The sequence below is a fragment of the Oncorhynchus mykiss genome, chromosome 12 (assembly GCF_057628025.1).
Source record: "Oncorhynchus mykiss isolate SJ-2025 chromosome 12, ASM5762802v1, whole genome shotgun sequence".
Taxonomy (NCBI): Eukaryota; Metazoa; Chordata; class Actinopteri; order Salmoniformes; family Salmonidae; genus Oncorhynchus; species Oncorhynchus mykiss.
Genome location: NC_143033.1, coordinates 68,019,235 through 68,043,701, shown reverse-complemented (window position 1 = coordinate 68,043,701; position 24,467 = coordinate 68,019,235). Strand labels below are relative to the sequence as shown.

Genomic DNA, 24,467 nt, shown 5'->3' with positions numbered 1-24,467 from the left:
CTGGACAATAGAACAAGTCAAAATTCACCCAAGGCTGAAAAACAGCTTAAGAACGTTGGCTAAACTGGAACACTAGCAAGTGCTCATAGCAAATTAATGGAATCGAACGTTCGCAGAGCCTGTTTTGACTGGAGTGATGCTTAGAATTACATTAAAAATGTATCTCTTTTTATTTTACCACTACAATCTGTTCGTCGGACGACATTGGAAAAAAACAACTTGTGTAGAAAGTAAATATCCGCACATCGATGGTGTCAACTGTGCTTATGTCTGCGTAATAGAAAAGTGGGGAATTTTTTTAACTTAGACTATTTCTGGTCTAGCGATTGATGACAAACGAGCTCGCTGCCCAGACTTTCAGAATTACAAATAGAAGATTCTCCTGATTAAAATGGTGCACGTGTAACAGTTTTGCTCGAACCAGGGACCCTCTGAACACATAGACAACAGCCACCCTCGAAGCATCGTTACCCATCGCAGAGCAAGGGGAACAACTACTGCAATATCTCAGAGTGAGTGACGTCACTGATTGAAACGCTATTACCGCTCACATTGCTAACTAGCTAGCCATTTGACACCGGTTACACATTGCGAGATATTTGGCGAAATAGACAGAAATGCCTATATTTCCCCCATTGGAAACAATGGGAAGACCGCAGAGTTCCAATATTATATTTGTTGTCCGAAAGTCCAGTGTGCACTCCGAGAGCGAAACGGTCTGAATTTACAAACTAACAATTTTTCTCTGAATAATAACACCATAATATTAATCAAATTAATGAACACAAATTTTCTCAAATCTATCCCATGTACTATGTTATTACAGAAAATGTTTTAAATTCTCTGGCAATGCCAATACGGAATACTATCAAATAATTCTCAAAGATGCCTCTGGTGGTCAAACTAGCAATAACTTGCTAATTAAATGACGTGCCACAGAATGCTGCAGCAGCACTCAGGGTTTGCCGCAATATGACACAATTTTTAAAGGAGGAACCACTGTAGAAGTAGTTTAGCTCATCCGGTAGGCTCATGTCACTGGGCAGCTTTCAGCTGTGCTTCCCTTTGTAGTCTGTAATGGTTTGCAGGCTCTGCCACATCCGACAAGCGTCAGAGCCAGTGAAGTATGACTCGATCTTAGTCCTGTATTGACACTTTGCCTGTTTGATGGTTCGTCGGAGGGCATAGCGGGATTTCTTATAAACTTCCGGGTTAGAGTCCCGCTCCTTGAAAGCGGCAACTCTAGCCTTTAGCTCTGTGCGGATGCTGCCTGTAATCCATGGCTTCTGGTTGGGGTATGTACGTACGGTCACTGTGGGGACGACGTCATCGATGCACTTATTGATGAAGCCAAGGACAGATGTGGTGTACTCCTCAATGCCATCGGAGGAATCCCAGAACATATTCCAGTCTGTGCTAGCAAAACATTTCTGTAGCTTAGCATCTACTTCATCTGATAATTTTTTTATTGATCTAGTCACTGGTGCTTCCTGCTTTAATTTTTGCAGAAATCAGGAGGATGGAATGATTTGCCAAATGGAGGGCGAGGTAGAGCTTTGTATGCATCTCTGTGTGTGGAGTGTAGGTGGTCCAGAGTTCTTTTCCCTCTGGTTGCACATTTAACATGCTGATAGAAATTTGGCAAAACTGATTAAGTTTCCCTGCATTAAAGTCCCCGGCTACTAGGAGCGCCACCTCTGGGAGAGCATTTTCTTGTTTACTTATGGCGGACTACAGCTCATTCAGTGGTATCTTAGTGCCAGCCTCTGACTGTGGTGTCTATGTAAACAGCTACAAAGAATATATATGAAAACTCTCTCGGTAGGTAATGTGGTCTGCAGCTTACCATGAGAAACTCTACCTCAGGCAAGCAATAGCTCGAGACTTCCTTAGATATCGTGCACCACCTGTTGTTTACAAAAATACATAGACCGCCGCCACTTGTCTTACCAGGTGTCGCAGTTCTATCCTGCCAGTACATCGTATAACCAGCCAGCAGTATGTTGATATTGTCGTCGTTCAGCCACGACTCAGTGAAGCATAACATGTTACAGTTTTTAATGTCACATTGGTAGTTTAAACTTCCCAATACCGTGTCCATTTTATTGTCCAAAGATTGCATGTTTGCTAGCAGAATTTAAGGAGTGGGGATTTATTCGATCGCCTCCGACTCCTCAAAAGGCAGCCCTCCCTCCGGCCTCTCTTTCGCTGCCTTTCTCCGAACTAACAGGTTATAGAGCAAACAATGCAATTACCACAAATCAAATCAAATCAAATTTATTTATATAGCCCTTTGTACATCAGCTGATATCTCAAAGTGCTGTACAGAAACCCAGCCTAAAACCCCAAACAGCAAGCAATGCAGGTGTAGAAGCACGGTGGCTAGGAAAAACTCCTTAGAAAGGCCAAAACCTAGGAAGAAACCTAGAGAGGAACCAGGCTATGTGGGGTGGCCAGTCCTCTTCTGGCTGTGCCGGGTGGAGATTATAACAGAACATGGCCAAGATGTTCAAATGTTCATAAATGACCAGCATGGTCGAATAATAAGAAGGCAGAACAGTTGAAACTGGAGCAGCAGCACGGCCAGGTGGAATGGGGACATCAAGGAGTCATCATGACAGGTAGTCCTGAGGCATGGTCCTAGGGCTCAGGTCCTCCGAGAGAGAGAAAGAGAGAATTAGAGAGAGCACACTTAAATTCACACAGGACACCAAATAGGACAGGAGAAGTACTCCAGATATAACAAACTGACCCTAGCCCCCCGACACATAAACTACTGCAGCATGAATACTGGAGGCTGAGACAAGACATCGATTGTTATATGTTTGTTTTTTTCCTGGCTTGGCTTCCCCGCTCCGGAATAGACTTGAGTGTGCAGTTTTATTATGTGCATTTTTTTAACTTAATATTCCTTGATTTACATATGTTGTTGTATTGGTATTTGTTGTAAGTTCATGCTTACATGATTTTCACCAAAGGACACACTAATTATTATTGTAGCCTAGTGGTTAGAGTGCTAGATCAAATCTCTGTGCTGACAAGGTAAAAATCTGCCGTTCTGCCCCTGAACCCATTGTTCCTAGGCTGTCATTGTAAAGAATAATTTGTTTATAACTGACTTGCCTAGTTAAACAAAGGCCAAATAAAAAAAATGATGAACATTGTGTGATTCTGTAGCAGCTGTCAAATTCACTGTGTTTTGTTTTGACTTCGTACAACCCCCTCTGGCTGATGTTTAGAGAACATTTGGCACTGTCTGACTAAGCAGGGTCTGCTTTCTTTGCGACTTACTTTAACTCTCCGTGGTCCTAAATCAATAGTTGTTTATAAGTCTGAAAATGTCGGAAACATTAACTTGCTTGACCAGGCTGTAGGTTTATCTAACTGTTTGTTACATGCAATATATTTTGTGGACTCTCCGGTTTTGTGATGAAACAAAGGTGTGGTTGAATTTATTCTGCCACTGTGTCTCAGCCTTAGGCCTTTTTATCATGGTTGTGAAGGCATATTAACTAACAGGTTATAGAGCAAACAATGCAATTATCACAACACAGGTTGTAATATGGCTTTTATTTCTGGCTTGGCTTCCCAAGTGATTTTACCCACGCACTGCTGTTGTCCAAGACTTTAATGTGCTGTTTTATTATGTGCATTCTTTACTTAATATTCCTTATTTTACACATGCTGTTGTGTTGGTATTTGTTTTAAGATTATGTGTAAGTATATGCTTACATGATTTTTACCAAAGGACATTGTACCTGTCGATGACATTTATAAACACTGTGTGGTTCTGTAGCAGCTGGCAAATTCACTGTATTTTGTTTTGACTTCATGCAACCCTCTCTGGCTGATGTTTAGAGAATATATGGTACTATCTGACTAAAGGTCCTGTGACGCATGTTAGACATTTTCTATGTCTCTGTTCTGGAGGTGTCTCCTTGAATTCTTGTATTAAAGTGTATTGATCTTTGATTCATATGATCAACGACTGCTCTCCTTTTGTTCTGCTGGAAATTCCTGTTACAGACTAACATGGTTATCACTTTATTTTTTAAATACTGTATCACATCTCCTTACAAGAACAAGGAGCAGTCACTGGAGGTCGATAGTAAGGCATGTTTTTTTGTGCATATTTTCTGTTTTAATTGTAATTTGCCCTGGGCCGCCTGTTGGCTAACACCAGCCCTGGGAAGTGGCAACACATGCCCTGAGTGCTTGTGCTCTGAAGAGAATGTCTACATTTTGGCAATTGTTACTTGTCAATTAAGTCACTCAGGCAACTCAGCAGTGTCAAGCAAGGGTGTCAAACATACATTTCTCTCCCATTGTTAAATAATTGGTTTATAATGTAGTAGTAGTAGTACACTAGTATTATAAGCTTTATTGTTGGTGTTTTTCATAGGATTATCAAATAATTAAAACACTTGGGATATATTCTTTAATCCAGAGTTTGGCTTGATGCATGTTCATCAGTGGGGGCTGGTGGGTGGAACTATAGGAGGATGGGCTCATTGTAATGTCTGGAATGGAATAAAAGGAGAATGAGTCAAACATATGTGGTTTCCATATGATTGATGTGTTTGACACCGTTCCATTAATTCCTTTTCAACCATTCCAATGAGCCCGTCCTCCCATAGCTCCTCCCACCAGCTTCCACTGATGTCCATGCGTGTTACATGTGTAGGTACAAAATGTGTGCTTTTTTTTTTTTTTGTTTATGTGTGTGTGTACGTGCGTGTTTATGTGGAAGCTTGTGTGTCTGTGCTTGCATGCATCTGTGTGTGTGTGTACTTGTAATCGTGCATCTTTGTGTGTGCACGCGTGCCTGTACTGTATGTGTGTGTGTGTGTGGGGCGGGAGGGAGGTTCCAACCTAGTTCATTCCCAACAAATCCCAGCTAACATATTTGCTCAGTGGGCATTGAGGAGATTACAGATGCCCCTTCAGTCTGATGGTCCTATGCTTACATGGTCCTCTGGTTCTGCCCTGGTAACTGCCAAGCACTCATGAGAACATCTAGTCGAAGGTAAGAGGAGGGTGGAGAGGAAGTGTAGAGTAGGTTATGAATAAGTTAATTGTTCCTTATTTAGTGTTGCACAACATTACCACATGCATGTATGGTGGAATGAAGCCTGGATACTTTGTCAGCCCATTGCTTTCTTGTTGTCATATTTCCCCATTCTCACAAATCTTATGCAACACAGTGAACAGACAGTCTTCATTCATTGTGCTGCAGATTGGTAAGAGTGAATGTGTAGTGATATGTAAAGCTGTTCCTTATTTGTTTTGGAATGGCCACCTGTGTGTGTGCGTGTGTGCATGCGTGTGTTTTTTTTGTGTGCATGCTTGTGTTTCTATGCTTGCGTGCCTGCATCTGTGTGTGTGTGCACACGTACCTGTGTGTTTTTGTGTGAGTGTGGGTGGGTGGGTGTGTAAGTGTGTGTGCCCTTGTTTGTGTGAGTACTGTGCATGTGCGTGCACTTACTTGTGACGGACATGAAGACCCCAGAGGCAGAGTACAGGAAAGATGTGTAACTGTTCCACCAAGGGCTCCACCCTGCTTTTCTATTTCACGCTTTCTTTCTTTATCTCTCTGCGCTGTTGTAAATCCAGTTTGATGGCCTGAATGAATGATGCCACCTACCACATGTTGCTGCATGGAAGCTCTACCGACTAGTTCAAATAGAGTAACTAAGGAAGTTTTGGAGACCTACCGTACAATGTAAAATAAATCTGAAATAACAGTTGGGCTCCACTTGCCAACAAACCAGCATGGCTAGACTTTTCCTGCATGGGAGGTATGTTTAATCACCTTTAGTGTTTTTTTTTCTCTCACTCTCTCTCTGTTTTTTCTCCCTCTCTCTTTTTACAGTATTTGTGAACGTTTCAATGGATTTTGTTCTGTTTGGAGTTAATTATTAATAAGATACCTCTCTAGATTTGTTGCAATTAATTTTCACTTTCATGTACTTACAGTTGAAGTCGGACGTTTACATACACCTTTGCCAAATACATTTAAACTCAGTTTTTCACATTTCCTGACATTTAATTCAAGTAAAAATTCCTTGTCTTAGGTCAGTTAAGATCACCACTTTATTTTAAGAATGTGAAATGTCATAATAATAATAGTAGACAGAATGATTTATTTCAGCTTTTATTTCTGTCATCACATTCCCAATGGGTCAGAAGTTTATATACACTCAATTAGTATTTGGTAGCATTGCCTTTAAATTGTTTAACTTGGGCCTTCCGCAAGCTACATAGTTCACTTACATTTGTCATGACAATGTGTGACAATGAGTTGGCATGGTGGCACAAACAGACTGGCACTCATTATATAGAGTCAATGATGACAGCTATTATAGTATCATGGGGAAGTGTTGTGGGGAAGTTGATATTGGGACATAGTATACTTAAGGTATAAGTGAGTCAACTTTTCAGTCAATTCCTCTGTTATAACATCTATATTTCATGTTCATAGGCAGGGATAGAAATGCACTTGCCAATCAGGAAAGTCAGGAGTATTTTATGGTTGCTGGAATATTATAATCACTTTCCTCGAAATTATAAATTATCTATTTACACGCAAAAATACTATAATTTATTTTTCAGTGTTAGGCTTCTGTTATTTTCTGCAGTTGTTTTCAGACAAAAATGTCACCCACAGAGAACTCAACTTGCCTGACTGCTGAGTTCAACTTCCGTTCCCTTGCTCTGGGTATTAGGGCAACCCTTAATGTCAACCCCTGATAGGCATTGTCACATTTCCACATTTCATCTGTCGCAATTACTCAAAGGCTGTGTGCAATAGGACATTATTTGATTCGTATTTTTCCTGTATTTTATTTACTGTGTTTATGAATTGATAGACACAGACAGATACATATTTCCTTGGGGGAAGGGAAACAGGGGTTAACCATATATGCTTAAGTACCATATTTAATTCAGTAGTTGTCACTTGTTGGTTTATGATTATCTGTTGTAACTGAGTACTGATTTTCTTACCTGTTTAATTGTCAGTATCAAAGTGTGATTGAGGCTTGACGCCAGACGGGATTCGAGGACACACTGATAGTTTATCTATGACACTGTGTGATTATGTAGCAGCTGATGTTGTGACTTCCTACAAGCTTCTCGGGTTGATGTTTACAGAACATTGAATATGCTGTGTGATTAATGTACAAGGGCGGCCTCGTTACAAATGTTCTTTGCTTCTGCTCTGGAGGTGTTCTTGCTGAATTCTTGTAATATACTTGGATATTATCAACAACTGCTCTCCTTTTGGTTCACATGAAAATTCCCATTATACTGTGAGACCATGATTTCTGATTTGGATTTGTCATGGGGATATTTAGGATCATGTTGCTTACGGCAGGTGTATTGACGAGAGCAAAGAGCCATTGGTCAGGAAATGAATATAGTCCGTGAACTGATACTGCGGGTCATTCAGTCTCACAGTATATTGTGGACCAGGAGGTGGGGTTAATTATCTGTTTTTATGTGAACTATGTAGCTGTGACCTTCCTTTAAGGTTGCATCCCAAATGGCACCTTATTCCCTTTATGGTGCTCTACTTTTGACCAGGGCCCATATGAAGTCTGTTCCCTTTGGTAACGTTCCACCATAATTGGCATGGCTGCATTTCTGATTTCCACCGAACCTTGTGTTCCTAAAAACCTAAGAACGTGTCAGAGCAAACTGACTTATTTCCATTGCTCAACACACTGCAGCCTCTGCGTGTGTGTGTGGTTGTGGATGTCATCAATGATGATAGTTTTTCTCAGACACAATACGAGCACTGTGAGACTGCAGAAGTAGCCTGTCCCCACCCGTTTTAACAAAGCAGCTCACCGGAGGATCAATTGTGTGTATGCAGTTCTGCCTGCCCTTCTCTAGTAAGGGCTCCTATGCAGCAGGGCTAAAGGTTTATTCAGGTCAACTTATCATCAAATCAAATCACATTTATTTATATAGCCCTTTGTACATCAGCTGATATCTCAAAGTGCTGTACAGAAACCCAGCCTAAAACCCCAAACAGCAAGCAATGCAGGTGTAGAAGTGTGGTGGCTAGGAAAAACTCCCTAGAAAGGCCAAAACCTAGGAAGAAACCTAGAGAGGAACCAGGCTATGTGAGGTGGCCAGTCCTCTTCTGGCTGTGCCGGGTGGAGATTATAACAGAACATGGCCAAGATGTTCAAATGTTCATAAATTACCAGCATGGTCAAATAATAATAATCACAGGCAGAACAGTTGAAACTGGAGCAGCAGCACGGCCAGGTGGACTGGGGACAGCAAGGAGTCATCATGTCAGGTAGTCCTGAGGCATGGTCCTAGGGCTCAGGTCCTCCGAGAGAGAGAAAGAAAGAGAGAGAATTTGAGAGAGCATACTTAAATTCACACAGGACACCGGATAGGACAGGAGAAGTACTCCAGATATAACAAACTGACCCTAGCCCCCGACACAAACTACTGCAGCATAAATACTGGAGGCTGAGACAGGAGGGGTCAGAAGACACTGTGGCCCCATCCGATGACATCCCCCGGACAGGGCCAAACAGGAAGGATGTAACCCCACCCACTTTGCCAAAGCACAGCCCCCACACCACTAGAGGGATATCTTCAACCACCAACTTACCATCCTGAGAAAAGGCAGAGTATAGCCCACAAAGATCTCCGCCACGGCACAACCCAAGGGGGGAGGGCAACCCAACTTATCACGCTGTTCTTCCATTCTGTAATCGCATGGACCAGTCTGCCGTGCAGTCATGAGTGAACAGGGAGTACAGGAGGGGGCTGAGCACGCACCACTGAGGGGCCCCTCTGTTGAGGATCAGCGTGTTGTTGTTACCTACCCTTACCACCTGGGGGCGGCCCATCAGGAAGTCCAGGATCCAGTTGCAGAGGGAGGTGTTTAGTCCCAGGGTCCTTAGCTTATTGACGAGCTTTGATGGCACTATGGTGTTGAACGCTGAGCTGTAATCAATGAATAGCATTCTCACATTGGTGTTCCTTTTGTCCAGGTGGGAAAGGGTAGTGTGGAGTGCAATAGAGACTGTATCATCAGTGGATTTGTTGGGGCAGAATGCAAATTGGAGTGTGTCTAGGGTTTCTGGGATGATGGTGTTGATGTGAGCCAATACCAGCCTTTCGAAGGACTTCATGGCTACAGACGTGAGTGCTACGGGTCGGTAGTTATTTAGGAAGGCACTTAGTGTTCTTGGGCACGGTGGTGGTCTGCTTAAAACATGTTGGTATTACAGACTCGGACAGAGAGAAATTGAAAATGTCCATGATGACACTTGCTAGTTGGTCAGTGCATGCTCGCAGTACACATCCTGGTAATACTGTCTGGCCCTACAACCTTGTGAATGTTGACCTTTCTAAAGGTCTTACTCACGTCGGCTACGGAGAGCGTGATCACACAGTCTTACGGTACAACTGGTGCTCTCATGCCTGTTTCATTGTTATTTGCCTCGAAGAGTGCATAGAAGTAGTTTAGCTTGTCCGGTAGGCTTGTGCCACTGGGTAGCACTCGGCTGTGCTTCCCTTTGTAGTCTGTAATGGTTTGCAGGCCCTGACACATCCAATGAGCGTCTTAGTCCTGTATTGACGCTCTGCTTGGTTGATGGTTCGTTGGAAGGCATAGCATGATTTCTTATAAGCTATAAATAAAAGGTAGGAAGTTGCAAAGTGTGCACAATGGATTAAGTGGGTGTCTATATTTATTTGTCCTATTTCACACATGTACAAGTGTGTATTAATTGGAAATGTTTTTTTGTTGATGCATATCCCAAAGACACCCTAGGAGAGTGGGATCATGGCCATGATCAGCCATTATCAACAGCAACCCTGAAGCAATTTGGGTTAAGTGCCTTGCTGACTGACACATGTTGTTTACTTTGTTGGCTTGGGGATTTGAACAATCTGCCTTTCAGTTACTAGAGCATTGGCTCTAACCGCTAGGCTACCTGCCACCCTGCTTCATTATAAAGTTTTTATTTTTTATTTTTTTTATTTTACCTTTATTTAATTAGGCAAGTCAGTTAAGAACAAATTCTTATGTAGGGATAGGTGTAGGGATAGGCTATCTCCGCAGTCCCACAGTGCTCGTATTGTGTCTGAGAAAAACATTGATAACATCTCCACCCACATACACACAAAAGATTAGAGGTTGCAGTGTTGAGCAATGGAAATAAGTTAATTTGCTCTGACATGTTCTTAGGTATTTGTCTAACAGCAACTGTCAACAACAGAAGTTTCCATGGAAGGCAGAAATGGAACCAGGCCAATAATGGTGGAATGGGTCAACAAATGTATGTGACAGTATACGCATGCTACCCCACGCAGGGTTTGTGAGAGTGATACATTGCACTGATATCCATGACCGTTTACATGCTGTGCACAGTATACACTGAGTGGACCACTCTTAATACAGTGAAAGAATGGGATGCTATTGTTTGAGGAGAGTGCACAGTTATGAACTTCAAAATGTATTAACGATGCAGGAAGAGTACCAGTGTTGGGAAGTTGTGAACTATATGAACTACAACATTTTTCAGTAGCTTGATGGTAGTTGAACTAAATTCAAATCTAGGTAGGTTTTTAAAGGTTGGAACCGGTTTTACTTCTATTGATTTGTTTTTCTTCTGATGCTTAATTATTGAGTTCATTCTGAGTTTATGAATTTGGTTCGTTATGAGTATACAGTAAAAGTAAAACGTTTGGACACACCTACTCATTCAAGGGTTTTTCTTTATTTTTACTATATTCTACATTGTAGAGTAACGATGAAATAATAGACATAAAATCATGTAGTTAACAGAAAAGTGTTAAAATATTTTATATTTGAGATTCTTCAAAGTATAGCCACCCTTTGCTTTGACAGCTTTGCACACTCTTGGCAGTCTCTCAACCAGCTTCACCTGGAATGATTTTCCAACAGTCTTGACAGAGTTCCCACATTGAGCACTTGTTGGCTGCTTTTCCTTCACTCTGCGTTCCAACTCATTCCAAACCATCTCAATTAGGTTGAGGTCGGGTGATTGTGGAGGCCAGGTCATCTGATGCAGCACTCCATCACTCTCCTTCTTGGTCAAATAGCCCAAACACAGCCTGGAGGTGGGTTGGGTTATTGTCCTGTTGAAAAACAAATTACAGTCCCACTAAGCGCAAACCAGATGACCATGCTGGTTAAGTGTGCCATGAACTTTAAATAAATCACTGGCAGTGTCACCAGCAAAGCACCCCCACACCATCACACCTCCTCCTCCATGCTTCACGGTAGGAAACACACACGCGGAGATCATCCGTTCACCTTCTCTGCATCTCACAAAAGACAAGGCGGATGAAACCGAAAATGACAGATTTCCACCAGTCTACTGTCCATTGACCATTATTCATGGCCCAAGCAAGTCTTCTTCTTATTGGTGTCCTTTAGTAGTGGTTTCTTTGCAGCAATTCAACCATGAAGGCCTGATTCACGCATTCTCCTCTGAACAGTTGATGTTGAGATGTGTCTGTTACTTAAACCCTGTGAAGCATTTATTTGGGCTTCAATTTCTGAGGCTGGTAACTAATGAACTTATCCTCTGCAGCAGAGGTAACTCTGGGTCTTTCTTTCCTGTGGTGGTCCTCACGAGAGCCAGTTTCATCATAGATTGTTTTTGCGACATAGATGGTTTTTGAAATTTCCCGCATTGACTAACCTTCATGTCTTAAAGTGATGGACTGTTATTTCTCTTTGCTTATTTCAGCTGTTCTTGTCATAATATGGACTTAGTCTTACCAAATAGGACTATCTTCTGTATACCAAACCAACCTTGTCACAACACAGGTGATTGGCTCAAATGCATTAAGGAAAGAAATTCCACAATGTACTTTTAACCTTTTAGGGATAGGGGGCAGCATTTTCACTTTGGATGAATTGCGTGCCCCTAGTGAACTGCCTCCTACTCTGTCCCAGATGCTAATATATGCATATTATTATTACTATTTGATAGAAAACACTCTGAAGTTTCTAAAACTGTTTGAATTATGCCTGTGAGTATAACAGAACTCATAGGGCAGGCAAACCTCCAAACAGGAAGTGGAAATTCTGGAGCTGGTTGATTTTCAACGCATCGCCTATTCACATCCAAATAAGATATGGATCTGGTCGCACTTCCTACGCCTTCCACTAGATGTCAACAGTCAGTAGAACATGGAAGCCTCTAGTGTGATGTGGGACTGGATGGAAGCTATTTGAGTCACTGGTCTGGCAGAATGCCAGTTCCTGGTTATGCAGTAGTCATTATATCGCCTTGCGTTCCATTACTCTGTAGACAAAACGAATGGCCCGGTTGGAACGTTATTGGATATATATGATAATAACATCCTGAAGATTGATTCTCTACTTAGTTTGACCAGTTTATTTAACCTGGACTATAACTTTATGAAGTTTTCATCCGAGTTCGCCTGGACCAGCGCCAGCTTTTGAACACTAGTAATGGACATTATGGAACAAAACAACAATTTATTGCAGAACTAGGATTCCTTGCACTGGAATATTTATGATGTAATTTCGTATTTCTGTTGACTCCAACATGGCGGATAAATATATTTACGTCTGAGCGCCGTCTCAGATTATTGCATGGTATGCTTTTTTCGTAACGTTTTTTTTTTAAATCTGACACAGCGGTTGCATTAAGAACCAGTGTATCTTTAATTACAGTGCCTTGCGAAAGTATTCGGCCCCCTTGAACTTTGCGACCTTTTGCCACATTTCAGGCTTCAAACATAAAGATATAAAACTGTATTTTTTTGTGAAGAATCAACAATAAGTGGGACACAATCATGAAGTGGAACGACATTTATTGGATATTTCAAACTTTTTTAACAAATCAAAAACTGAAAAATTGGGCGTGCAAAATTATTCAGCCCCTTTAAGTTAATACTTTGTAGCGCCACCTTTTGCTGCGATTACAGCTGTAAGTCGCTTGGGGTATGTCTCTATCAGTTTTGCACATCGAGAGACTGACATTTTTTCCCATTCCTCCTTGCAAAACAGCTCGAGCTCAGTGAGGTTGGATGAAGAGCATTTGTGAACAGCAGTTTTCAGTTCTTTCCACAGATTCTCGATTGGATTCAGGTCTGGACTTTGACTTGGCCATTCTAACACCTGGATATGTTTATTTTTGAACCATTCCATTGTAGATTTTGCTTTATGTTTTGGATCATTGTCTTGTTGGAAGTCAAATCTCCGTCCAAGTCTCAGGTCTTTTGCAGACTCCATCAGGTTTTCTTCCAGAATGGTCCTGTATTTGGCTCCATCCATCTTCCCATCAATTTTAACCATCTTCCCTGTCCCTGCTGAAGAAAAGCAGGCCCAAACCATGATGCTGCCACCACCATGTTTGACAGTGGGGATGTTGTGTTCAGCTGTGTTGCTTTTACGCCAAACATAACGTTTTGCATTGTTGCCAAAAAGTTCAATTTTGGTTTCATCTGACCAGAGCACCTTCCATGTTTGGTGTGTCTCCCAGGTGGCTTGTGGCAAACTTTAAACAACACTTTTCATGGATATCTTTAAGAAATGGCTTTCTTCTTGCCACTCTTCCATAAAGGCCAGATTTGTGCAATATACGACTGATTGTTGTCCTATGGACAGAGTCTCCCACCTCAGCTGTAGATCTCTGCAGTTCATCCAGAGTGATCATGGGCCTCTTGGCTGCATCTCTGATCAGTCTTCTCCTTGTATGAGCTGAAAGTTTAGAGGGACGGCCAGGTCTTGGTAGATTTGCAGTGGTCTGATACTCCTTCCACTTCAATATTATCGCTTGCACAGTGCTCCTTGGGATGTTTAAAGCTTGGGAAATCTTTTTGTATCCAAATCCGGCTTTAAGCTTCTTCACAACAGTATCTCGGACCTGCCTGGTGTGTTCCTTGTTCTTCATGATGCTCTCTGCGCTTTTAACGGACCTCTGAGACTATCACAGTGCAGGTGCATTTATACGGAGACTTGATTACACACAGGTGGATTGTATTTATCATCATTAGTCATTTAGGTCAACATTGGATCATTCAGAGATCCTCACTGAACTTCTGGAGAGAGTTTGCTGCACTGGAAGGGGCTGAATAATTTTGCACGCCCAATTTTTCAGTTTTTGATTTGTTAAAAAAGTTTGAAATATCCAATAAATGTCGTTCCACTTCATGATTGTGTCCCACTTGTTATTGATTCTTCACAAAAAAATACAGTTTTATATCTTTATGTTTGAAGCCTCGCCCTCGCCCTCACTCCACTGCGCGGGAATCTACTACCCAAACAGGACAACTAAGCTGTCAAAGCTGTCAAACCTAGTAAACACGAGAAACCATAATCTAAGCCCAAACATAAACACAAATTACTCTAGCCAATCACTCGAGCTCCACCTCTGATGTGCTTGCCTGAACCAACCAAGTATCATGACATGACTTGCTAATCTGTGAGCTATTCCCCAAATTTCACAGCATCAAACATCGACAACATCAAACATATATCTGCTGTTTACTTATTTCACTCACCTCGACATCATCGCATCAAGTGCAAGGACATGTGCAAATCCATATCACATCCGTATCTGCAACCAAAATAGATAAAGCCTCTTTCACAGTTTCTTTCAAAAGTAATGCATGCTTCGACACTGTCATTTTGAGTAATGAAGTTTAAAAAAAACTTTGAAAAGTAAAATGACAGCATATTCATATTTCTGGTTCCTGGTTGTTGACAACAACCATGTGGATACAACAACAGGTTAATTTTCCGAAATTGACACAGATATTATTGTTAGAAAAACAAGGCCATTCGCGTCAGCTATAGTAATTTAAGGAAAGGCCGTTGATGGCCGCTATGGGTTAGAATGGGTTTTAATGTAAAAATTATTGCGTTCTGACCCCAGTGCAGCTCAGTTTAAACAAGCGTAACGGTAGAATCTTCTGGCAAGGTAGATAGCTACAAAGGACGGGGAACCAATGGACGGGTTGAGGGGTGGCGAATAACAATGACAAAAAATGTATACAAAAAAATATATTTTGGTGGGAAGTTATACCACCACCTAAAAGGGAACTTTGGAGACTGTAAGGGGCATGTGCTCTGTACAGGTAGAACCAGTTATGTGCACATGCCTGAGTTACAGTTAATTAAGGAGTTTGTAAACTTCGGTTTAGGTAAAGAGTTGTATATGTGTGTGTTTGTTTTTCAGGATGAAGATGCAAAGGCACACGTTTTTTTTCTTCTGCGCATTGGCTCTGTGTGTCTTCTCCCAGCTTCACAACTACAAGGCCCTCCACCACATGCCTATACTGAGTGAGCTGTATGCCTCCTCTGTCAATGCCCTGAGTTTCCTCTGGAGAGGGAAGGGGAACCCTTCAAACAATGCTCACCCAGAGAGGAGGCCTCTGCCTGGGCCTGTACCCTCCGACACTGGCCTGTGGGAACCAGAGGCATACCGGGAGGACCAGGGAAACGCAGAGGTGGGGAGAAAGATTGAACGTGGCAGTGAGGTGAGGGGGCAGATGACATGACTTTCCCCATACATTGTTTTGGGTCTATATGACATTGTCATTGATATGTTTAATTTGACTCCTATTGTTCTCCCACTCAGGACCCGTGGCGGAAGGAGCAGCCTGACTCAGGGAATGTAAACAGAATGACGGTCACTCTCCCAGACCCCAAAGGATCATTGGAGGAACTTCACAAACGGAGCTTCCATCTTAGCGATGACCACACCCAGTTCTTTGTGCGCACCAAGTCTGGAGCATACTGCTTCATAGAGGGGACGGAAATTACTTATCTCAAAGACCATTTAGGACAAAAGGTCCAGGAACCCGGAGAGGGCCAGGATAAGATCCTGCATGCACACCAAGAGGAACCCAAGTCAGCCCAGGAGAAAACAGCATGGGGGAAAAGGCTGGTGAAGTGTATGTGTCGCCCAGGCTGGCACGGCCCTCACTGTGGCATCCCCACCACGGTGCAACACTCCAACCTGCCCACTAAGGCTCGTCTGACACTGAGAAAGGTTCCTCGAAGGGTCATCAATGCCATTAATATCAACCACGAGTTTGACCTCCTCCACGCCCGCTTTCACGAGTTGGCCGATGCCGTGGACCTCTTCCTGGTGTGTGAGTCAAACTTCACAGCCTACGGAAATTCCAAGCCACTGCACTTCCTGCGCCTTCTGCTTAACGGAACCTACAACTATGTGCACCACAAGATCCTCTATGTATTCCTCGATCACTTCCCTAAAGGTGGCCAGCAGAACGGGTGGATTGCTGACGACTACCTGCGAACATTTCTAAGCCGTGACGGTATGTCCAGGGTGCAAGGCGCCAGGCCAGATGATGTCTTCCTCATCAACGATGCAGACGAGATCCCTGCCCGCGAGGGCATCCTCTTCCTCAAACTCTACGACGGCTGGACGGAACCTGTGTCCATCCACATGAGGAAGTCCCTTTATGGTTTCTTCTGGAGGCAGCCTGGGACACTGGAAGTCCTCTCCGTCTGCACCGTCGCCATGCTCTTCACTGTCTACAATGGAGACGGGATATTACTGAGGCGCAGGGAATACTTCTCCATGCCGGGTTTCCGGAACTATCAGAGGGAGAGTGGACACATCCTGGTGCAGTGGTCCATTGGGAGCCCCGTCCACTACGCAGGCTGGCACTGTTCCTGGTGCTTCAGACCAGAGGGAATCTCCCAAAAGCTAATCTCTGCCCAGAATGGAGACTTCCCCCGCTGGGGCGACTACGTGGAAAAACGAGACCTGAATTACATCAAGGGCTTGATCCGGACTGGGGGATGGTTTGATGGCTCGGTGGGGGAGTACCCACCCACAGACCCTAAAGAGCCTATGTACGCACCCAAATATCTATTAAAGTACTTTCAGCTGTATCGTTACATACTTGATAACCCATATGCCTGAATCTTGTAGAAAACTGGTGAGGATTTATATTCTCATTGTTGATTTCAATGGAAGGATTATTAATTTCAAGGGATGTTTCCTGAACACAACATCTCTCTGAATTTGGATCTATGAAACCTCCACCTTCCCTTCTGATTGAAGGTTCAGGCTGTCCACTTCCTGTCTAAAGATGAAGTAACTAGCAGGTGAGAGGACGGATGATGAAGGACATCTGAGGGTAATTTAACTGCTGTTGATCTTGTGAGGGTTTTGCACGGTTTTTATTAGACTCGTTCTATTCAACTCTGTCCCTTTTCGATCACAATATTACTAGTTAAACATTGCTCAAAGACAAAGGCCTCTTCTGCTCCAGATCATTCAAAGACTGGATTCCAGTTGGGACATGATGACTGTTGACTTTTGTGCAGTTCCTAACTGTAGACCTGATGGCAGACAGGTATATATGTATAGAATATCTATCTGATGATGGCCAATGACCAGTGATACTGTAGTTTTCCCTTAGTCAGATCAACAATGTGCTTCTAGTGCCACCAGTTTTGAGTTTCCAGAGACCTTTGTGAAGAAAGAGACCTGAAAAATTATCCGTGCACTTTTCTGTGGTGGTGGTAAAACTGTGTTACTGTGCTGAAATGGTTGTTCGAACAACACAGGGAAATATAGAGGGGAAGGGAAAGTCAGTTTTATATTGTTAAATACAAACTCAGGTATCCCTCACCAATGCACTATGGGTTTATCTTAGCTGTCGCTTGCATGACTACATAACTATCTCATAGCCTTCTTGTAAACAGATCATTTATGGTGTTCAGGTGAATGAATTTGAGGCCAAAAAGCATATGCAATTAGAACCATGTGATCCTGCCAAACAGTTGTCACAATGCTTTTAGGCATTTTTGTCATCTGTATGCATTGTTCATCGAGAGAGACATTTCTTGAGAAACAAAATCGTTCTTCTTCTGCTATGGTCTCGTGATTCACATCACGTCTGGTATTTCAATCTGTTCTAGACAGTCAGCTTTACATTTATAATAGCAAACATTATGGTTTCCTTGGTTTTGTCCTTAAAAATGCATTTGAATTCTTCCCAATTTAAAACCATTCACCATGAGAATACTATTCCTACAGCTCATAGGGACATATCCCCTGTGAATAGGATGTATAGCAATGACAATTATGAATGTATTCATGCTTAGTTAAGAAACAACAGACTGTCTGCCATCAATTGGTTCAGCCTTCGATACGCTGCAAGTCATTTGTTCCTACCTGAATTACAATAGAGTACACTGAGAGGCCTATTCAACAGAAACCAGTCTGTCAACAAAACAAAAGCAAAATGTTTATGTTGTGAATATCTTAGTTTGTTCTTGTTTCGCACTGCAGACCACGTTTTGTTGAGTAGCTATATGAACCCAAACCTACTGGACGACATGAAGACAGACAAAGGTGCATAAAAAGGAGTCATTTATTAGTATACTTTAACTTACATTTTGAGTCATTTATTACATGTATTACTTTATTAATCATGCATCTTTATTTCCAAATAAACGTACAATGTTAGGAAGGTTAAGACTGCTGTTTACTGTTGTTAAATCATGTCATGTCAATGTAGCTTTAGCTTTAGCACTTCCTTGTCTTGGGAGAATGACTTTGGGAATAAGGAGATAATAATAATTGATTAGTGTAATAAACAATGTTTCTCTTGGGAATCTGATACTTGTGAATTGATGCTCTGACTTGCAGTTTGCACACATTCTCAGCCACCGTGTCTACATTTAAAGACCAGAATCTCAGGAACCTTAAAGAATGGCATCCGAACTGTTGTTTAATGAGGCAGCATGTTCACATTAACAAAAAAAGCCTTGGATGTTGTTGACTTTATGTTTTTAGGGGGATTTAGACATCTGCATGGTCTTTTGTCATTTATAATTTCTGGATGGTGTCCAATAATTTTTGTGCAACTATGAAGTATAGCTCCTGTGTTCTAACTTCATTAACATATTGTTTAAATAAATCAAGAACTAAGGTGACTTCATTTTGAATCTTTCCTCTTCCTTTATCAATCATTCCGCTACATATGTTATTGTAAGAAATAGCTGTTCAGTTGACTGACAAAAACGAGTTGATTAACAGCCACAATGAAAGTGAATGTGTTTATTACCTAGGATTACCTACCTACTAGAGTGGCAGATAGCCTGGAAGTTAGATTGTTGGGCCAGTAACAGAAAGGTTGTGTCGCGTCTGCTCTCGCTCTTCCCCCCTGGCACTCGAGGGCACCAGGCTCCCCAGCATTACACACTCCTGCAACCATCATTACGCACACCTGCCTTCCCCCCGTCGCACGCACCATCGATTATTGGAATCACCTGGACTCAGTCACCTCTGTCATTACCTCCCCTATATTTGTCTGTTCCCCCGCTCTGTTCCCCGCTTCAGCATTGTCGTTTGTTGTTGTTTACCCGTGTGCTGACGCTGTTCCTGTTTTGTTACCTGTCTGTTCCTGAATAAATGTTGACTCCTAGTACCTGCTTCTCATCTCCAGCGTCAGTCTTTACAGGTTGCTGGTTTGAATACCAGAGCTAACAAGTGAAGAATCTGTCGATGTGCACTTGAGCAAGGCACTTAACACCAATTTTCTTCGGGGGTGCCGTACTGTTATGGCTGACCCTGTAAAACAACACATTTCAATGCACTTTTTTTCACTACACTATAACTGTGCCTGCCTAACGACCATGTAAAGACACAGGTATTCATTAAAGACACTTTTTGTTTCATCAACTAGTTTCACGTCAATAAGTGATTATCAGGAAAGGCATTATTACGTTACATTTAGAGTCTAGACAGAAATACCACACTGCCAGTGACTCTGGTTAGGTTAGGTCTTTCTTTAATAAAATATTGTAGAGCAAGACTGGATACCATGCCTGAACTCTAGATGGCAGTCTAGAAGCAAAATCTGAATTTGAAGAAATACTTCTGGTGGATTATTTGAGGAAGAAAGACAAATGTTAATTCTTAAAATGACATTTCTCTCAGGGTGCTTTGGATATTGGGTCTTATGCAATTGAAACTCCATTATTCCTAACAAAGGATGAACAATAAAATAATGAAAAAAACAAGTTACTTATAGCCTTATCCCATTTACTGTACAGTATTTTCTGTTTGAACAAAACATTTGATAATGTCTATATAGGTCTTATAGGTCTTCGGTGAAACTTTTCAATTATGTGTGTCATTGTTGATTTATGGCGAGGAGGTGTTTATTCTGTAGCACAAACACTCCCTTCAAACACTCCCTAAATCGTGGTATTGAATGTTTCAGCAAACATTTATCCCTCCATAACTGCCTACGAGACTATTGCAGCTCTGTGGGTGTAACATTTATTGACAATTTTGATACCTCCTGGAAACAAAGCTTGTTTTTTAAGGAGGATGGGATGCAACCAAATCATTTTGGTTCCTGGATCATTTCACAGCAATATAAGGCTGCGTTAAGACAATGATTTATCAATGACCCAATCCCAGCTCAGTTAATCCCTACCATTGTGTTGCTGAGTTGTCATAATGCCAAAGCACATGTACATTATCCCAGGGGCGCTGGAAGACACAATGTATGTAACCTAATGTATGTCCCTCTTACTGTCCTGAATGCCTCTGCTGACCCCACAGCTATTGTATGCAGTAATCAAGTGCCTATGAACCAGAGTTATACTGTTAGCACTGAGCCGGTGTGCCCTAGTAAAAAGTCCACTGTGTGTAGCTCACCCTGCACTTACATAACTAACATGAGCATGTCTACTTCTGCTAAGCTTCCCAGTAAAGCAATGAAAACAATCAAGCATCACAGAAAAGTGCTAAAAAAAAAATTGCCCACGTTAACAATTGTAACTTAGGAAAAAGGATCATGAAATCAATAATTTGCTAGTAACATATGACATTTATATTCTGACACTTTCTGAAACTCACTTAGATAATAGCTTTGATGATACAGTGGTAGCAATAGATGGTTATAACATCTACATAAAATACAGAAATGCCAAAGGTGGAGGTGTTGCCATTTATGTTGAGAACCACATTCGTGTAAAGCTTAGAGGGGATCTCATGTTAAATACTGTTGAAGTAATATGGCTATAGTTTCATCTGCCTCACCTAAAGCCCATTCTGATGAGAAGCTGCTATAGACAACCAAGTGCTAACAGTATGTATCTGGATAACATGTGTGAAATACTTGATCATGTATGTGATATCAACAGAGTTTTATATTTTCTGGCTGATTTAAATATTGACTTGCTTTCATCAGGATGCCCACTCAAAGAAAAAGTTAAAACTGTAACTAGTGCCTGCAGTCAACCTACCAGGGTAGTTACAAACAGCACAGGAATGAAATCATCAACATGTATTGGTCACATCTTTACTAATGCTGCATACATTTTCTTTAAAGCAGTAACCAAATCCATCGGATGTAGTGATCACAATATAGTAGCCATATCTACGAAAACCAAAGTTCCAAAGGCTGGGCCTAACATAGTGTATAAGTGGTCATACAATACGTTTTGTAGTGATTCCTATGTTGTTGATGTATTGTAAAGACTATTTGTTGGTCCGTGCTGTGTACTGAGGAGCACCAGACGCTGCACTTGACACATTTATGAAATTAGTTATCACAGTTTGTAATAAACATGCACCCATTGACAAACTGTTATCCCCGTGGATTGATGGGGTATTTAAACATTTATACAGAATAACAAGAAGAAGAAACTATACTATGAAACAAAGGTAAAACACATAAAGAATGATAGTAAAAAGCTTTGGAGCACCTTAAATGAAATTTCGGCCAAAAAGGCAAACTCAGCTCCATCATTCATTGAATCAGATTCAAAATTCAAAACATTCATCACAAAACCCACTGATATTGCCAACTACTTCAATGTTTTTACCATTGGCAAAATTAGCAAACTTAGGCATGACATGCCAGCAACAAACGCTGACACTACACATCCAAGAATAACTGATCAAATTATGAAATACAAGTATTGTCATTTTGAATTCCGTAAAGTTAGTATGGAAGAAGTGAAAAAATGATTGTTGTCTATCAAAAATGATAAGCCACCGGGTTCTGACAACTTGGATGGAAAATTACTGAGCATAATAGCAGACGATATTGCCACTCCAATTTGCCATATCTTCAATCTAAGCCTACTAGAAAGTGTGTGCCCTAAGGCTTCGAAGGAAGCAAAAGTAATTCCGCTACCTAAGACTAGTAAAGCCCCCTTTACTGGCTCAAATAGCTGACCAATCAGAATGTTACCAACCCGTAGTAAACTTTTTAGAGAAAAATTGTGTTTGACCAGATACAATGCTGTTTTACTGTAAAGAAATTGACAACAGACTTTCAGCACACTTATAAGGAAGGACATTCAACAAGCTCAGCACTTGCACAAATGACTTATGATTGGCTGAGAGAAATTCATGATAAAAAAGATTGTGGGGGTTGTTTTGTTAGACTTCAGTGCTGCTTTTGACATTATTGATCATAGTCTGCTGATGGAAAAACGTATGTGTTATGATTTGCATCCCCTGCTATATTGTGGATAAAGAGTTACCTGTCTAACAGAACACAAAGGGTGTTCTTTAATGGAACCATCTCCAACATAATCCAGGTAGATTCAGGATTTCCCCAGGGCAGCTGTTTAGGCTCCTTACTTTTTTCAATCTTTACTAATGACGTGCCACTGGCCTTGACGTGTATAGCCTTGACTCAACACTATACACATCAGCTACTACAGTGAATGAAATCACTGTAAGACTTAACAAAGAGCTGAAGTTAGTTTCTTAATGGGTAGCAAGGAATAAGTTAGTCCTAAATATTTCAAAAGCTAAAAGCATTGTATTTGGGACAATTCATTCACTAAACCATAAACCTCAACAAAATCTTGTAATAAATCATGTGGATATTGAGCAAGTTGAGGTGACTAAACTGCTTGAAGTAACCCTGAATTGTAGAGTGTCATGGTCAAAATATGTGGATACAATGGTAGCTAAGATTGGGAGAAGTCTGTCCATACTAAAGCACTACTCTGCCTTTTTAACAAAATTATCAACAAGGTAGGTCCTACAGGCTCTAGTTTTGTTGCGGGGGACCCCAACCTTACAATTGGTTCAGAACAGTGCAGCACGGCTTTCCTTAAAATGTGCACGGAGAGCTAGCATTAATAATATGCATGTAACTCTCTCACGGCTCAAAGTGGAGGAGAGATTGACGTCATCATTTTGTAAGAAGTGTTGACATGCTACATGCACCGAAGTATCTGTTTAAACTACGAGCACACAGCTTGGACACCCATACATACCTCACAAGACATGCCACCAAAGATCTCTTCACAATCTCCAAGTCAAGAACAGACTATGGGAAGTGCAAGGTACTGGGTGCACCTCAGCCACGCTCAAGGTTCTAAACGATATCATAACCGCCATCGATAAGAGACATTACTGTGCAGCCATATTCATCGACCTGGCATAGGCTTCCGACTGCGTCAATCACCACATTCGTATTGGCAGACTCAACAGACTTGATTGACTCGCCTGGTTCACCAACTACTTCTCAGATAGTGTTTAGTGTGTCAAACTGTTGTCCGGACCTGTGGCAGTCTCTATGGGGGTGCCACAGGGTTAAATTCTCGGGCCGACTCTCTTCTCTGTATACATCAATGATGTCGCTCTTGCTGCTGGTGATTCTCCGATCCACCTCTACGCAGACGACACCATTCTGTATACCTCTGGCCCTTCTTTGGACACTGTGTTAACAAACCTCCAGATGAATTTCAATGCCATACAACTCTCCTTCCGTGGCCTCCAACTGCTCTTAAATGCAAGTAAAACTAAATGCCTGCTCTTCAACCGATCACTGCCCGCACCTGCCCACCCATCCAGCATCACTACTCTGGAGGGTTCTGACTTAGAGTATGTGTACAGCTACAAATACCTAGGTGTCTGGTTAGATTGTAAACTCTCCTTCCAGACTCACATTAAGCATCTCCAATCCAAAATTAAATCTATAATCGGCTTCCTATTTCACCACAAAGAATGCTGCCAAACATACCCTCGTAAAACTGACCATCCTACCGATCCTCGACTTCGGCGATGTCATTAATAAAATAGCCTCCAACACTCTACTCAACAAATTGGATGCAGTCTATCACAGTGCCATCCGTTTTGTCACCAAAGCCCCATATAGTACCCACCACTGTGACCTGTACACTTTTGTTGGCTGGCCCTCGCTTCATACTCGTCGCCGACCCATTGGCTCCAGGTCATCTACAAGTCTCTGCTAGGTAAAGCCCCACCTTATCTCAGCTCACTGGTCACCATAACAGCACCCACTCGTAGCACGTGCTCCAGCAGGTATATCTCAATGGTCACCCCCAAAGCCAATTACTCCTTTGGCCGCCTTTCCTTCCAGTTCTCTGCTGCCAATGACTGGAACGAACTTCAAAAATCACTGAAGCTGGAGATTCATATCTCTCTCACTAGCTTTAA

General features: G+C 41.9%; 1 protein-coding gene across 2 annotated transcripts; it reads left to right on the top strand.

Moving 5' to 3' along the window:
- The first annotated feature begins 4,712 nt into the window (after positions 1–4,712).
- Positions 4,713–18,966, top strand: LOC110538027 (beta-1,4-mannosyl-glycoprotein 4-beta-N-acetylglucosaminyltransferase). 2 transcript variants are annotated; one of them, XM_021624563.3, is made up of 3 exons: positions 4,713–5,798; positions 15,219–15,519; positions 15,621–18,966. In XM_021624563.3, the coding sequence occupies exons 1-3, from the start codon at positions 5,773–5,775 to the stop codon at positions 16,935–16,937; spliced, it is 1,644 nt and encodes a 547-aa protein (XP_021480238.3). In that variant the 5' UTR covers positions 4,713–5,772; the 3' UTR covers positions 16,938–18,966. The 2 variants fall into 2 exon arrangements, with proteins under 2 accessions (XP_021480238.3, XP_090049212.1); XM_090193086.1 differs by having other exon boundaries at positions 4,872–5,026.
- The last annotated feature ends 5,501 nt before the right edge of the window (positions 18,967–24,467 follow it).